Source organism: Gekko japonicus, unplaced genomic scaffold (assembly GCF_001447785.1).
Source record: "Gekko japonicus isolate JY-2015 unplaced genomic scaffold, Gekko_japonicus_V1.1 scaffold11, whole genome shotgun sequence".
In the NCBI taxonomy this organism is placed as follows: domain Eukaryota; kingdom Metazoa; phylum Chordata; class Lepidosauria; order Squamata; family Gekkonidae; genus Gekko; species Gekko japonicus.
In genome coordinates, this window is record NW_015166418.1 from 3,413,050 (window position 1) to 3,429,813 (window position 16,764).

The following is a 16,764-nucleotide window of genomic DNA, read 5'->3' on the forward strand; positions in this document are numbered from 1 at the left end:
ACAGAGATGTTGCAGAAGCGTACAAGAAACGGCGGAAGCTTCAAAGCTCTTCCTCACTCTTTAGGAAACCTGCCTTCCAAGTCATTCCGTCTACTTTTTGCTTTCTCTGAGCATCAGCCAAAGGTTACCACCTCCCCTCTTCTCGACCACCATGGAGTGCTCCACAGGGTTCCGGGGATCATGTTTATATAGAGCCCTGTGTCCTCTTGGCCGTGACCCATGATGTAAATAAATATATTATTGTTTGAAGACAGGGATGGTGCTGTATATACTAGGAGTGGAATCCAAGGAACGCTCTATTTCTGTGTCTTGCAAGGGATCGGCATTTCTTTTAGAAGAGAGAGACTGAAATGCCCTGTCTTAAATTTCCTCCTGAGTTACGTGGTCAGCATTTAAAAGGGCAAAGGTAAGTGGTAGGCAAACCAATGGGCTGTGGATTGTTCCACTTGCATACAGGTGCCTTCCATATGCAGGAGTTAGATTTTGGTTGGCTTGAGGAAGGGAGAGAGGGAGGGAGAGGCCAGGCCAGAGCAAATCTGCTTCTTCTAGCCTGGAAGCAATTGAAGGATGCTCTCTGTCTCTTCAGTGTATTTTGGCTACAGAGCCTTCTGCAAGCAGACATGGATCTGCAGAACCAGTTGAGGGAGCAAAGATGTTCCTGTTTCCTCTCCAACCTGCTTGTGTAGCCTGATCTGATATGTTTACTGAGGGGAGGGGCTGTGGCTCACTCGCAGAGCATCTGCTTAGCATGCAGAAGGTCACAGGTTCAATCCCTTGCATCTCCATAAGAAACAAACAAAAAACCCCAACAACAACAAAAACCGCATACTGAGGATTGAAGCATTAACTGCCTCAGTGTAAACCTATGCTTGGTGCAGCAGTTAGAACACTCCCTTAGGGTTAGCTATTAGTGAGTTAAAGTTGCAGAATAGTTACAGATTGGAAACACTAAACCACTTAGAATATTTAGATTCGGATATTTACGGAGTGGGACTGGACTACACCCATGTGGGCCCTGATTTGCTTGAAGCATAGCTATATATGACCTAAATTTTTAAAAAAACCATTGCCACCTTAAAGATGAATGACTTTATTGCTGCTTGAGCATTTGTGATTCAGAGCCTTCCACGGCATCTGAAGACGTGAGCTCTGACTCATAAAATCACATGCTGGAATAAATATAATTAATTTTTAAGGTGCCCACTGGACTTCTGTTTTATTTCGCTACAACAGACGGGCATGGCTACCGCTCTGCAATTATACAAAACCTAAACCCCAGGACATTTGATTCTTAGTCTGAACTTATTCTGCTTCAGTCTGTCTTAAGTAATAAAATGAAATGAGATTTTTAAAGCCAATTAACTGTAGTTTCAAGTTTGACTTTCTGGCCATTCTTAAATGGAGGTCTTCAGAGTCAGAGCTGAGATCCATGATCGGCAGAACCACTTGCTGCAGCTTTTGATGTGCTCTTCGAAGGCTCCACCATATTGAAATGTTGCTGTACTTAGTGCGCATGTGAAGGAGAAGGATTCCAGGCTAGCTCAACAAGCTGGTTTTTCTATCTGTAAGCGGTAGGAGAACATTCAAATATGAGACTCCTCCATAATCAGAAGTGGTATAGTGTCACAAGGGCTCTGTCCTGTGAACCGACCAATCATGTAGCTTGGCTCTGAGTGCCATGACACTAAAATCACAACCAGGTGGCGTCCAGACCGTGTCTGGCACATCATTCTGATTGAGATAACCCAGGATAGGACAGGACATTCTCAGTGATTCTGGACAGCTGAAGTGTCCATTTGGATGTACTGAATAAAATGGCTGAACGTATTGACGGGGCATCCACAGATAACTCACAAAGAGGCCACTGTAGATTGCCTGATGTGCTACTGGTGGTCGTGACATATAATGTCCTACCATAATTCATTAGGAAACAAGTCAGATAATTGGGACGGAATGAATTCAGAACAAGATGAAGTGAGAAATGGGGGGGGGGACAAAGGATCATCCACCAGTGTCAAAAGACAACAGTATTTTGTTTTAGTGAAAAGGTGTTATTTGTTCCCATGGGGCCAATACTGGTCTGAATTACTGTCATCGTTGGATCACTCTTCTGTTCATGAGTCAATCTCAGTGACAATGTTACAGCCTTCTACCTGCATAGATCTGCCTATTGACTCGGTACTCACATTCTAAAAAATGAAAGGTCAAAACCTGATATACCCTGCCAAATAACCCAACAGTTGCTCTATACCATTGCGGCCACAACTGAGTATCTTCCACAGGGAAAGCATTTTGCCTTTCCCGCGGAACTTGACATAGCTGATCAGGCACCCAAGGCGCTGGGCATGTTCTCCACTAAAACTATAAGAAGACCACAGCTGGAAAGGTCTCGTCTGATGCTTACGCTATGCCCAGAAAGACTCTGCCCCGCCAAACCAGCCCATCTGTGGGCTGAGACGCTGGCAACACTCAGGGAATTTGGGATCATGAATGGTGGCAGAAATGAGGGACTTCTCATTTTGTTTTTGGTTTTTAAATTTGGTGTTCTGTTAATTCAGGATCAGTGCTGGACAGAACCGTCCTGAAGAGCAGAAAAGTGAGCAAGTGCGTGAGCGCGTGAATGATATCATTTCTGAAAACAGAAACTTTATTGAAAGGGTGGGATTTGGACACGAGGATCAAAAGAAGCCTTTGTTTTGTAGCCCAAGGGTTTAGCTTTAGTGACAAAAAGTGGAACGCCTCGTGTTCTCATTGCACCTACTCTGGCGAGTAGTCCAACTCATCGTTGGAAATCAGGGCATCTGAGTTCGGTTTGTGTTTCCCTTTACTTTTGGATTTGCTACTTGTCCGACTGCTTCCCTGGGCTTCTGATATCTGCTGGTAAGTGAAACCTTTGTCGTCGGCAGGGTCCCAGTCCTGGTATTTTTCTGTTTCGGCATAGGAAAAGCCGTCTTCAACCGAGAAGGGATCGACGTCGGTGTCGTAGCGCTGGTACGTGCTCTGGTGGAGAGCCTCTTCCCGAGCGGTGATCTCCAGTGTGCTGTTCCATATGCCGTAGCCAAAATAAATCAGCAACCCTGCAGGAGGAAGGAGGGTTTGACAGTAAACATCTCTTCCCTGTGGTATGAATTAGTACTATAATCCTACATGAAACATTTCAGACCCACGTGAGCCTGTAAATACTGGGGATGGATGCAACCAGAGGTCATTTTGGGGGGGATCGTGGGGGATCGCAGTTCCCCCGGGTGAGGTACGGTGGTGGGGCACATGACGAAGCCCCGCCCCCTGCTTCCGGCCGCCCTGCTTCCGGCCCTCATTCAGCCAGGAGGAGGCAGGAGAAGAGGGAGGGTAAGTTGCTTCCTCCCTGCCTCTCCCCACCCCGCCGGCCTGGGGCCAGGGAGGGCCTTTGCGGGGCTTCCTTGCACTCCCGCCGGCCTTGCAGGTCCACTGCCGGGCCCCTCATGGGGCTCGGCAGTGGAGCTGCAAGGCCGGCGGCGGCGGTCGGGACCGTTGGGGGTGGGGGGTGTGGCCTCATGACACACTTCCGGTGATGTCAGGGTGTGTGGCCTTATGACACACTTCCGGTGATGTCAGGAGGTGTGGCATATGCTAATGAGTTATGTTAATGAGTTCCCCTAACTCTTTTTCTACGAAACGACCCCTGGATGCAACCATTTTATTTGGGTTCAGATTTGGTTTGTTTTTCCCATCGTGTTATGCAGATTTTCTAGCATCATAATGGCATGGGTTTGGGTTAGTCATAAGGTACTCATTTCCACTGGTTTCTATGGAAGACACATTTCTGTCTGCAATTCCCACTCTGGCATCCAGTTGAGCATGAAATTCCCAGATACATTACCCACCACCCGACGAATGCTTCCTCCCCAAAATTTATGTTTTTAAATACAAAAGGTAAAGGGTACACACACAGAAACAAACACACACACACACACACAAATCCTACGGTATGTTAATTCATTTCAGCGTTTCCCCCCCCCCCTTCCAGTCTGTGCCTTATTTCCTAAGGAATGAGCCATGGCCAAGTTGCAGAGCATGTTTTGCATGCAGAAGGTCCTGGGTTCAATCCCTGGCATCTTCAATTAAAAGGATCAGGTAACAGGTAGTATGGTAGCCTGAAGACCCCAGCGTATTGGAAACTAAGCAGGGTCGGCCCTGGTTAGTACCTGGATTGGAGACCACCATGAAAGTCCAGAGGCAGACGCAGAGGCAGATAATGGCAAACCACCTCTGAATGTCTCTTGCCCTGAAAATACCATGAGGGCTTGGCGGAAGTTGGTTGTGACTTGATAACACTTAATTATTAACAGCCTAGAGTATTACTCGGAAGTGACATCATATCCTCCCTAAACTCCATCCTCTCCAGGCACCGCCACCTATATCTTCCAGAGTTTGCCAACACAGCGTTGGGAACACTAGCAGGTGAGTCTAGTGGGTTTGGAAGTTGCTGCCCTCCCCAGTTATATTAGCTGATTTGACCACCTCAAGTTGCCTCTTTATACTGGCCTCACTTTATTGGCTCTGAAAATGGAGTTCTGCCTCTTAAAATGGAAGTCAGTAACATCAAGCTGACCCAACTTTAACAATCAGTACAAATACAGGTCAAAGTCATCACTCATGCTTACAATGGACGGCACTATGAAAGATATTAAGCTGAACCGATTCTACACAAGCCATCTGATTAAATTTTTGCTATTGTTTTGAAGCAGAAGAGGGAAGATATTTAATTTAGATAGAGCAGAAGTTCCCGAGATGGAGGATTACAACCTAAATCTCCGAGCATCTCTTCCATGGACTTATCAGGCTGTTTCCCACTTTCAAGACTTACCCACAAAACACCAGACGGCAAACCGGATCCACGTGATCCTTGAAAGTTTGAGCATGAGATAGATGTTTACAAGCATTGCGAAGGCAGGAACAAAAGGCAGACATGGGGCCATATAGGGCAGCTTTTTGGGGTTTTCTGGCTGTTGAAGGATGACAAAGACCAAGACGACAATCAGCAGGACCATCAGCACCACCAGAAGAATGGCCCACCAACTTTGGTCGTAGAGATAGTCCACCCCAAAAATGATGAAAGAGCAGAAGATGAACATAAGGATAAAGAGCAACAGCACACACGTGGTGACGGTCTGACCAGTAGCTGCAGTGGGCCGATCCATTTTCCCAGGTAAACCAAGGTGGATCCTCATCGTGTAGTATCGCGGCCCTATGAGCTTCTTCAGCTTGATGAGGTAGATGTTTTCTGACTCATCCGCCTCGATTCCTGAAGTCATGTCGACTGTGCCATAGTTAGGGTGGTTGACATTGTAGGCGGATTTATCCGATTTCCCAATGAGCATCTCATTGTCTCCCAAAGATGGGAGGTTCTTTGCTCCACACGTGTTGGTTGGTGGGCCTGCAAACTCCTCCCCTTCACTAACTGGAGAGCAAGCTTCCTTTTCACAGTCCGCTAAAATCCCTTCTTTCTTCTTTGTGTGCTCTTCAGAAAGGAATTTGACAAAGCCGTCGATGTCACTCTCTGGCTGGTACCGGAGAAGTAGGACACATACGGAGACCAAAGTGTAGGCAAGCAGTGTGCCGATGGACATCATCTCTATCAAGTCCCTGAGGCTGACAAGGAGGGAGAGGAGCGCTGCAAGGCATCCTGAGACAATGCAAGCTACCACAGGAGTCTCAGTGTAGGAACTTACATGGGATAGGAATCTAGAGTATGAAAGAATCAAAATTTAAAAAGAACATATGAAACATCAACTCTTTACTGTGAATTTAGGGGCAGAGATGGCCCAGTACAGTAAATGATACCAGCAGTCACCAGAAGTATTTATTTATTTATTTATTATATTTGTACCCCGCCCATCCCGCAAGCAGGCTCAGGGCGGCTAACACTGCGGTACAAAGTACTAGAGTTCAAGAAATTCAGGGATACGCCAGAAAATCTTGAAGGCAGGGAGCAGTACTGCCCATGCTCAGACCAGAACCTTAAGAAAACAGTTGTTGCTTACCCAGTTCTAGAGGGGGATCTGCTGGTGATGCTCCCCGTCCACCATTATCACCCATGGGCAGCAGGTAGAATGGAGGGATGGCATTAGCTGATGCCAGTAGACACTTTCTGTTACAGAACAGGAAGTGACATCATGATGTTCTAGGAGTTTTCAAATCTCTATGATAAAACCATAGAGATTTGGAGATTCCTAGAGCGTCATAATGTCACTTCCTGTTTTGACACTAGAAGTGAAATCACGATACTTTAGGAAGTAGCATCAGAAGTGTTTGTCGCTGTAATTCACTTCAGGCCACTCTTCCCCTTAGGGCAGCCTATGATCCTGCTGAGCAGGTAGATTATCCAGATGCATGAGAATTGCCTACTGGCACAGCAACAGAAGGGAACTGATCAACTCTCTGCTCAGCCAGCTCTTTCTGTGCAGCTGCATCAACACAAGGAGTTCTGTCCATCCATTCCTCTTAACGTTTAAATGTTTACAGCAATGTATGAATGGTAAATGAATCCTTATTGTTTAAAAGTTAAACATTTTACATTTTACATCCCTGTTCTCAAGCACCTCCTGATTAGTGAGATGGAAGGAAGGCAAGATTAGATCTCTGCTTTGGGGGAGAAGGAAGTGGGCGGGGCACCATTTTGAAGATGACTGTTCAAGTACATGGAGCTTACCTGAAGAGAAGCCCATCGCCTGCCATAGCATAAATTACACGAGGCATTGGGAAGAGGGAGCCCAGCAAGCTCACTGTCAGCCCAGCAACAGATCCAATGGCAACGATGAACTTCGCAGCATAGAATCCGTGGACCGCAAACATCTCCATTAGGGGGGATTCGGTATCGATATCATTGTATGGCACCATCAGAGTTAGGATAATACTCACCTGTTGTAGAGGAAAGAAGCAACCTATGGTAAGTCCTGGTTGTATATGGCAGCAGCATGTATTTAATGCCCTTTTACATGCCTAAAGGATTTCAGATATCCAAGTGTGGAAGGGCCTCAGCTGGAGTACAATTATAGCCATCGGCTCAGCTGCTGGGTGGTACGGAATATTTATGAACATTCCAGTTGTTCAGAAGTTTAAACAACTGACAACACACAAGACCACAGCACTGCCCTTCCAACTTGATTTTAAAGCAGATTTTAGCTGTCTGTATATTTCGGAAGTCAAAGTCAATTTTGGATAACCCGCTAGGGTAATTGGAATGGACATAGGCAATGATGCGTGAAAGACGAGATGAAATATGCTTACAGGAAAACAGTAACTTTGTCAATTTGCCTCCCAAATCAGATACATTTGCCAACAGAAAAAACAACCACCACCACTCTGAAATAAATTCAGGCTACCTCTGTATCTACTGGCCTTTATAGCTACAATTCCCGCCCCCCAATGGGCCTTCTCTTGCCACTCACTCTGTTGTTGAAATGTTATGGAATGTTCATAAATATTCCAATTGTTCAGAAGTTTAAATAACTGTCAACATACAAGGCCTAAAGATAGATGATGCTGTTGTTGGGAAGGACTGCAGAGAACTGAGGAGGCAGAACCAGCACAATAGTAGTTGACTTGTTAGACTAAGTACGTGAATGGTGTGTGTGGGAGTGGTATGTGAATAGGGAGGGTGAATAGTACATGGGTTGTGTGTTAGTAATGTGAATGTGTGTGCATATGTGTGTGAGTATTTGAATGAAGAATGGACACAGAATATGTACTACAAACTCTACATCTCCACTTGCATATTTTTAATGTCTGTGAACACACTGCAAATGCAACTTAATCCCTCTTGGCCCTACTGAGCAACAACAGCGCTAGCTGATTGGTCTGAAAAGTATGGGACCGAAGTGCAGAAAATGGCATCTCTTATTATTTGTCACAAAAAATTGTCTGGAAACATCTTCTTACTCGCTCAATTGCCCCTCCTCATATTCAGACTATGAACTGAATGCTTGAGATAATCTTAAATTTGAAGGTACCTTCTACCACAGGGGTTCTCAACCTTTTTGAGCCTGCAGGCCCCCTTGGAATTCTGATATAGCATGGGGGGTGCAGCCACAAAATGGCTGCCACAGAATCCCCTCATTGCTCTGGCAGGGGGATTTGGGGGGCATTACAGTTTTTTTTTTATAACCTTCAAACCATAGAGTTTGCTCAAATACCAGAGTGTCCCTGTGCGATGTCCCTGACGCCATGATGTCACTTCCCCATGAGACGTCTCTGTTTAGGAGTGGGGTTTCCCCCTGCTGACTGGCTGGTCCATGGCAAGGAGAAGCCCCTGAAACTGGGGGATCCCCCGCCTGAACCTGCCACCGTTTACCTTCAGTCACCTTCAGTCACACAGTGAAGATCCTTGTGCTGTGGTGGCAGCTTCTGCCAAAACAATACTTATAAAATCTGCACAGCCAATCAAATATCCAATGGCCAATCAGAAACCTTGCTGGGCAGAAACTCCACCTGGCCCCACCCACTTTTTAAAGCACACAGCAGGTACCAGGAAAGGTGTCAGTGTGTGCCGCAGTGTCCTCAGCCACTAAGTTGAGGACTCTGCTCTAGCACATGGTACAAGCTACTCGGTGGCCACACAGGCATGACATTAGGTTGTTCCTTGAATGCAGCTCTCAGTATTTCCTTTGCGCTAAAACCCACGTGTGCAGAAGCTCAATTTGCACTGGGACTGTGGTATGAAGGGAGGGGAATTTTAAGCCTTTCCCCTGTACCATTTTCCTGACCTAAAATGCCCCTGAGAACCTACTATTTTGCCCTCATTTGGGACAAACAGCAGCTCTCTGGGGCTATTTCAGATTGGGAAAACGGTGCGGGGGAGGTTTAACTCCCAATCTCATCCCATATACCATGGTCCTGATCTGAACCAAACCCCCATCCTCCTGATGTTTAGAGAAGAAAAGAAAAGATATGGGAAGATCCATTCTGGCAGGGGTCATTTCCTGCAGGAGCGCACAGGAGCGGAGCTCCGGCAGTAAAGAGCCCAGGGGGCGGGCACGTGCAACAAGCCCCACCCCCTGCTCCCAGCAGCCCTCAGTCAGAGCAAGAAGCAGCCAGGTAAGTTGCAGAGCTCCCCCCAGCCCCCCAGTCCAAAACAGTCCAGTGACACTTTTAAGACCAAGTTTTATTCAGGTACAAGCTCTCCCTCCTCCCTCCTCTGCGAAGACAGATCTGCATGTCCCCCCCCCCCAATAGCTGGCAATCCAAAACAGTCCAGTGGAGCCTGAGCGGTGGGTGTTGCCTTCTGACACACTTCCGGTGATGTCAGGGGGTGTGGCATATGCAAATAAGTTATGCTAATGAGTTATGCTAATGAGCTCCTGCACTTCCTTTTCTACGAAATGACCCCTGCATTCCAGACATTCCTAGTGTCACCCTCAGATAAACTTTTGTGTTGGATCCAAAGGAGTGCATTGACTTCGGGAAGATCTCCTTCTGTCAGCAGAGGGCATTTTAGGATCTAACTGTTGGTCAATAAGGATGCATTTGAGCAGATTTTAAAAGCAAAAGGGGTTTGGTTTGTTTGGACATGACCACAGACACCCTAATCAGGGATGACTTATCCATTTGGCACAGTAGGCACAGTGCCTACGGCTAAGATACTCTTAGGGGCCCAGAAAAACATTTTAATTTCTTTTAAAATCAGAAGAAGAAGAACTTTTAGGGTCGAAGAAAATGTTTTAATTTTTTTCTCACATTAGAAAAAAAGGAAATCTTTGGGCTCACAAAAATTTACTACATTTTGCCTAAAACAGAAAAATGTTGACGTATTTAAAGTTATATCAAAAATAAAATTTTAATAGATTATTATGATGGCAGGGGCCCACGAAGGTATGCATACCTTCTGCCCACCAAACTTTTAGGGACTACAAAAATATTTTATTTCTTCTTAAATAAGAAAAACCTTAAATGTAATAGTAATAATTTATTTTCGTGCCTTTACGGCTTGAAAGTCCAACTACACACATAGAACACTAATACGTAAAATACAAACCAAAACAACTATACATACAATTCAAATCAAAAGGTCAGTCCCATATTAACTGCCACCAACTTAATTTAATAATTCTCACTGGAGCTATTTAACTTATATTAACTTATTAACTGATTGACAGCAGGGCGATGGGGTCTAGCCATACATGGCAGCAGGGGACTCCCGGCCTCTACCAGGGGGCCTGGCAACCCTAGTACATACTTCGACTGCATTGTTATAAAGACAAATATGGATCCTCTGTATCCTATATTAGCTCAATTCTCAGAGATTCCTGATGATTTTAAGGTTCTGTTTTTGTTTGATAATCAAGATATGGAAATAACCGAAATAGTAGCAAGGTTTCTTCTTAGTGCTATGGCTATATGTTCTGATAATTAACCATTAGGTTTTTCTGCTTCCATGCTGTTTTTCTGCGCCGTAGCTCCAATTTTACCCTATATGGATTTGTATTTTCCGATCTATATTTAATCTGATCTCCTATGGTATGCGTATACGTATGCCAATAAAGGCCTGTCAAATGTAAATGTAAAGACAAATATAATCCAGCCTGCATTATATCCATCTTTATACCAGTTTGGTGTAGTGGTTAAATGTGCAGACTCTAATCTGGGAGAAACGGGTTTGATTCCCCACTCCTCCACTTGCAGCTGCTGGATGACCTTGGGCAAGCCATAGTTCTGTCAGAGTTGTTCTCTCAAGGACAGTTCTGGAAATTGCTCTGTCAGCCCCACCTACCTCACAGGGTGTCTGTTGTGGGGAGGGGAAGAGAAAGGAGTTTGTAAACTGCTCTGAGACTCTGAGTAAAGGGCGGGATATAAATCCAATCTCCTCCTCCTCCTCCTCCACCTTGTCATCGTCTTCGTTTTCTTCTTTCATCTTTATACGAACTCAGTCATCAAATATATTCTAAAATATTTTTAATGGAGGAAGGGGGCAGGGCCCATGAAAGTGACTTTATTTTGTTTGAATTTTAATACTGTATCTATTAATATATAATTATATAAAATATAATATAATATTAATAGTATCTATTAATATATAATATTGTATCTCACAATACAAGAACTCGTGGGCACTCCATGAAATTGCTGAGCGGTCGGGTTAGAACGGATAAAAGGAAGTCCTTCTTCACCCAAAGAGTGATTAACACATGGAATTCACTGCCACAGGAAGTGGTGGCTGCTACAAGCATGGACGGCTTCAAAAGGGAATTAGATAAGCATATGGAGCAGAGGTCCATCAGTGGCTATTAGCCACAAGGTATAGCTAGGGGCTCTGGGGCAAGTGATGCTCTGTCTTCTTGGTGCATGGGGGGGGGTCAACAGTGGGAGGGCTTCTAATGTCCTGGCCCCACTGGTGGACCTCCTGATGGCATCTGGTATTTCTGGCCACTGTGTGACACAGAGTGTTGGACTGGATGGGCCTTTGGCCTGATCCAACATTGGCGGCTCTTATGTTCTTATGTTAATGTATGTGATTTTACTATGATGTTTTGTGTGACTTTTACTTGTTTGTAAGCCGCCCCAAGCCGGCCTTGGTCGCGAGGGCGGGATTCATTTACTACTACTACTACTACTACTACTACTACTACTACTACTACTACTACTACTACTACTACTACTACCACTACCACTACCACTACTACTACTAATAATAATAATAATAACAATAATAATAATAATAATATGGCCTGGACCCCAGCAGACTGTAGGTCGCTATTGTTCTTTAGATGTTCAACACTTATGTAAGGCAGGTCAGTATCACTGGTCTCCACATTGCACATGGTCTACTAGAGCCACTTGTTAAGTTCACGTGTTGAGGCAAGAGTCGCACTGGGGAGAACGGTTCGCACTCTTACCCACCATTCTGCACCTCTGTATAAAATAATCAGGGCACTGTCCAGGACAAAGTAGAGCTTGGTAGTCTGATACTTACAGAGACATAGGCTGTCAGGCAGGTGACCAGTGAGGCCGTGATGGCATAAGGGATAGAAGTGTTGGGGCTCTTGGCTTCTTCTCCAGTGGTGGCGATGATGTCAAACCCAATGAAGGCATAGAAACAGGTGGCTGCGCCTTGAAGCACCTGCACAGGGAACGGACTCAGGTTAGATAGGCTAAGCAACATAGACCGGGAGATGGTAGCGAGGGGCAGTGGGCGGAGTGTCAGACCAGGATCGGGGAGACCCAGGTTCAAATCGTAGGCCCATCAGGGATGTCAGGGGTGACACTGTGGTTTGTGGAGAAAACCTCTATGGTAGAATTAGCTTCTAACCATAGAGTTTTGCCCCAGAACCAGAGCATACCCCCCTCATGTCACTGATACACCTACATCACTTTTGGGTGACAGAAGCACATCACGTTTATTTCCAGCTTCTTGCCTGTTTAGGAGGGTAAGCCCCCCCCCCATGTAGCCAGCTGGCCACAGTGGAGAGGAGCACCAGAAACCGGGGACCCCCACCCGCACCCCCATCAGGGGGTCTGGCAACCCTACCTGGAGACTGGAATGGTAGATGAGCTACATCCCCTATGTCCCCCCAGGCCTAAGAACTAGGGACTTGCTTAAAAATGAAGTCTGTGGATTACATCTTGTATTAGACACTACATTTACCTTCACGTTTCACAGGCACAAGGAAAAGAGCCCTGCTTGAAAAATACAATATATGTGCTCTGCAGAGCTGCTTCCATTTATTTGCTAATTAGTGGGACGGGGAATGGAAAGCATCAAGAATCTCTCTGTTTTTCTCTGGACGGAATCTCTGAGAGAAGGGGCGTCAATCCAGCTCATTAACTTGGGCCTAGCCCAGCGTGGATATTTGCAGTCTCTGCTCATCCCTGGATAAAAACGGATCTCAGCCAGGCAGCATATCCAAATCTGATCACATTTCCATTAAGCCTTTCTGCTAACATGTGTAAAATCAGCACCTATCTTGCGGCATTAAGAATCGGACAAAGCAAACATCACAGAGCTTTTTTTACAAAAAACCCCACAGCCAACGCAAATAAGAGAGTTTTCAATTTGACCTAGTTTTAAAAAGAAACTATCTTTCTCCTAGCTTTCTTGCACTAAACATCTAGAGCGTATCGGAAAACTGAACTGCACTACAAGCTATTTGCCCCCCCTCCCCACGCTATTAATGCCCATGGGGAAGTTAAGGAGCTGTTTATGGAGGGGAAGAGCAATGAGACTTTTAAGAAAGTATCACTTTGGCTGGATCGTGGCCTACTTTTATGCGCATTTTTTGTGTGTGTGTTTCTCTCTGTAGCACGGAGAAAGGGGCCTAAGCCCAAGCACAGACCACCAGATCAACAGAAGGAGAAGAACTTTATTGGCGCCGGTTCAGTCAGCGAAGCACGCTTTAAACAGACTGAACCCAGAGCAATGCAGGCTCCAGGCTTTTATACTGCAACAAGGTTACACGTCATCATTTACATCACCAGAGTGGAATTTTCCATTGACTAGGCTTACTTTTCCCTCCCAAACTACACAAGCTCACTTCTGCCCCCTTATGACTGGAACATGAACAGCAACTATCCCCTTATATGGGCAAGGAATAATAAATGCCTACTTCATTCCCCCCTTTCGGTCCTTTCTCTGGGACAGAGAGAGAGACCGACCAATAACATGGCATAGCATTTATTCCTTGCCTGGAGAGTATACAGTAACTAACAGTACTTTTCTTCTTTAACCTGTGGAAGAATTTATGCATTAGTGTTCAACCTGTTCCTTTTAGCAGTAACCAAATATAAAAGTTTAACAGTATCATTGTGAGCTAACATTGCATTAACTGTTTTGGTAGCTACATTCTTAACCAAAGGTATCAAACAAGGGAGAAGTAACAAACCACCAAAGGCTAAAGCTATTAAGAACAATATACGTTTCCAATCTCCAAGTATGTTTCCGAACCAATCTTCAGTATCTATTCCTGTCCAGGTTTGGACTGGGACATGGGCTAAATTACGCATATGTTCTGTAATCTGTTCAATAGCTTTACCATTGTCATCAATCTGTAAACAACAATTTGAAAGGTTAAACTTTCCACAAACTCCTCCTTCAGTTGCTAATAAGAAATCTAAGGCAAGTCGGTTCTGGTAAACAGCAGTGCGAAGTTGTGTGTTGGTTTCGGCTAATACAGACAGAGCCAGGGAAGTTTCATTAGTTATGATTTCTAAAACCGCTTGTAGTCTAATTATTCGATTTAGCATATAAATGGGGGTTCTATAACCATATGTACCATCAGCTGCCCAGGTAGCTGGACCATATACTTGAATAATACGTTCTGGAGGCCATTCATCATCTTTCCAGTTACCTACAGCTAATCCCCGTATTTCTCGCTTTGAGCGTCCTAACTCATCATATACTGGGACTCCTAACCTTTCTCCGACAGTGAGGGGTAGGAGGAAAAAGCTAGGTTTTATAGTACCTAATATACAAGCACCATTCCATGTAAGGGGCAGGGTTGCATAGGCAGCTGAACCACATATCCAGTATAAGGAGTCTGGAGCTCTCCATTCTTTAGAAGTGCTACAGGGGTTGTCCCATAGGACTTGTAAACGACTCATATTAACATAAGGTGGGGCTTGGGTGACATTCGGATTAGCAAAATTAATATAGGCTTTAGGCTGGGTGCCATTACAGAACCATCCTTCTTCACAATCTAGGGCTCCCACTGAAATGTTAAAAGGAGCTCCCTGTCGTATAAAACAAGTATGACCAACTAAGGGATTTTTCAGGATCCATCTACTGGGGCGGTGGATATTATTCCAGGAAAGGTTGAAAGCATGGGAGATATTATTAAGTTCTACCTCTTTGGCCTCCCAGGGCCATTGTTCTCCCATATTGGTACCTCCACAGACATAACAATTCTTAACTGATAGTTCTCCTGCAATTCTTTCAGCAAGATCGATAAATAGATTCTTGGTCACTGGGGGGATTTCTATTACTTTCCCCATTTCTGACCAAAAGGTTGTGTGAATCTTCATTTCAGTGCTTTGGATTTTTGAACTAATAGTTTCTATGACAATGCGTCCGTATGGACTTTTTCGACCACCAATATCTATGCCAACCCCATACATCAGTTTCTTTCTTCCCTGGTTCTCGGATGCTCGGAAATGTAAGCACAAGGGAGTGCAGTGGTTATGGCTGCAAGGGGTTAGACTAGTTCCCTGGGATAACTTAAAGTACGGGTGGGCTTTCCCTCCTCCCACTATTCCACCTTGAGGTCCATCTGAGATATTACCATCATTAGAGACATACCAGACTTGTGCTTCAAGTTCATAAGTTGATGACAGAAACATTTTCCCTTCTTTGGCATAGCTCTGCTCTTTAGCTAGCCCTCCACACGTTTGTCTAATTTCCCCTGCACTATACTTTCGACTTCGAGAGATGGCATGACATATGTCAAAACAGACTTGCATACTTTGACTAGACTGGGAAGTGACATTGGACGCTAAAAGGGAAGAGGTGAAAGTATCAGGACTTGTGTACCATCCACTAATATAAGCATAAACATTAATACGGGCCCGAGTCACATTGGACTGGGGTCGAAAGCACATAAATTTCCCTTGATTTACACAAACACTGTAACTTATGCCCTCATGAGAACATTGGGTAACTACAGACGAAATACAATCAAAGTCAGAATGATAAATGAGGGTTTGTGAGACTTGACCTTCACGAAAAGTGGAAGTAATGCAAGAGGTACAAGCAGGAAACCCCATAACTGGGATGCAGATCATAGAAGGTACAAAAACACAATTTAACAGAAGCATCCACATCTTGGGCCTGTGCGTCGACTAGTCAGCTTCCGGTGTGACTAGAGCAGGGCCTGATGCTCCAACGAAGGTCTGATTTTTCACCCGTGCGCAGGGAGACCGTTTCCGGTAGGTCTCAGCAGGGGTTCTGGAGTCAATCTTCAGCTGTGTCCTCTTGGGGCGTGGGCCCAAGAGAAGCAGAGCTTGCTGGATTACTGGGCACGACACGTCTAAGCTTCACAGTAGTAGGATTAGATCCTGGCTCAGCAGTCCATCTAGTATGGGCAAGCTTCAAATTCGTCCAGTGGATCCAGGGTTTCCTCTCAACGACCTTCACAGCTGTAGGGGAACTGAGTAAAACAGTGAAAGGTCCCTCCCACCTTGGCCCTAAGGGCTCTGGTCTCCAATTTTTAACCCATACTGAATCTCCAGGACTGACATGACACACAGAATCAAACAAGGGAACTGGGAGACAGGCAGAGTAATGTCTTTGGAGTTTCTCAACTTGTCGTCCAAGGGCTTGTAATTCTGCTGAGGTGATTAACTGATGAAACCCATAAGCATCGGTATGAACTCCCATGGTCAGTGGGGGAGGACGGCCAAACATTGCCTCATAAGGAGAAACTGAAGTTCGTTTGGAAGGGAGGCAGTGCAGTCGGAATAACACTAGAGGTAGAATCTTAGGCCATGGCTGTTCAGTCTCTTGGGTGAACTTCCGCAAGGAGGCTTTAAGAGTTCTATTAGCTCGTTCTACTGCTCCTGAACTCTGGGGACGATAGGCACAGTGTAATTTCCAGATGATTCCTAAGGCTTTGGCAACTTGCTGAGTTAATTCAGAGATGAAGGCTGGTCCATTATCAGAGGAAACCCAGGTAGGTAATCCGAATCTTGGAATTAGATCCCTTAACATGGCTCGGGCAACTTCTGAGGCCTTTTCAGTGGCAGTTGGAAACGCTTCTATCCATCCAGTATGCGTACAGACAAACACCAACAGGTAGTGAT

The 16,764-nt window shown here is 45.2% G+C and overlaps 1 protein-coding gene across 1 annotated transcript in view; it reads right to left on the reverse strand.

Moving 5' to 3' along the window:
- Positions 1-2,757: 2,757 nt before the first annotated feature.
- Positions 2,758-16,764, reverse strand: part of SLC7A14 (solute carrier family 7 member 14) — a 72,363-nt gene continuing 58,356 nt past the window's right edge. Inside the window, exons 4-7 of the mRNA XM_015411610.1 lie at positions 11,948-12,094; positions 6,692-6,900; positions 4,847-5,724; positions 2,758-3,077 (exon numbers count right to left, since the gene is read on the reverse strand). Coding sequence (XP_015267096.1) covers positions 2,758-3,077; positions 4,847-5,724; positions 6,692-6,900; positions 11,948-12,094 — 1,554 coding nt within the window. The remainder of the gene's footprint in view (positions 3,078-4,846; positions 5,725-6,691; positions 6,901-11,947; positions 12,095-16,764) is intronic.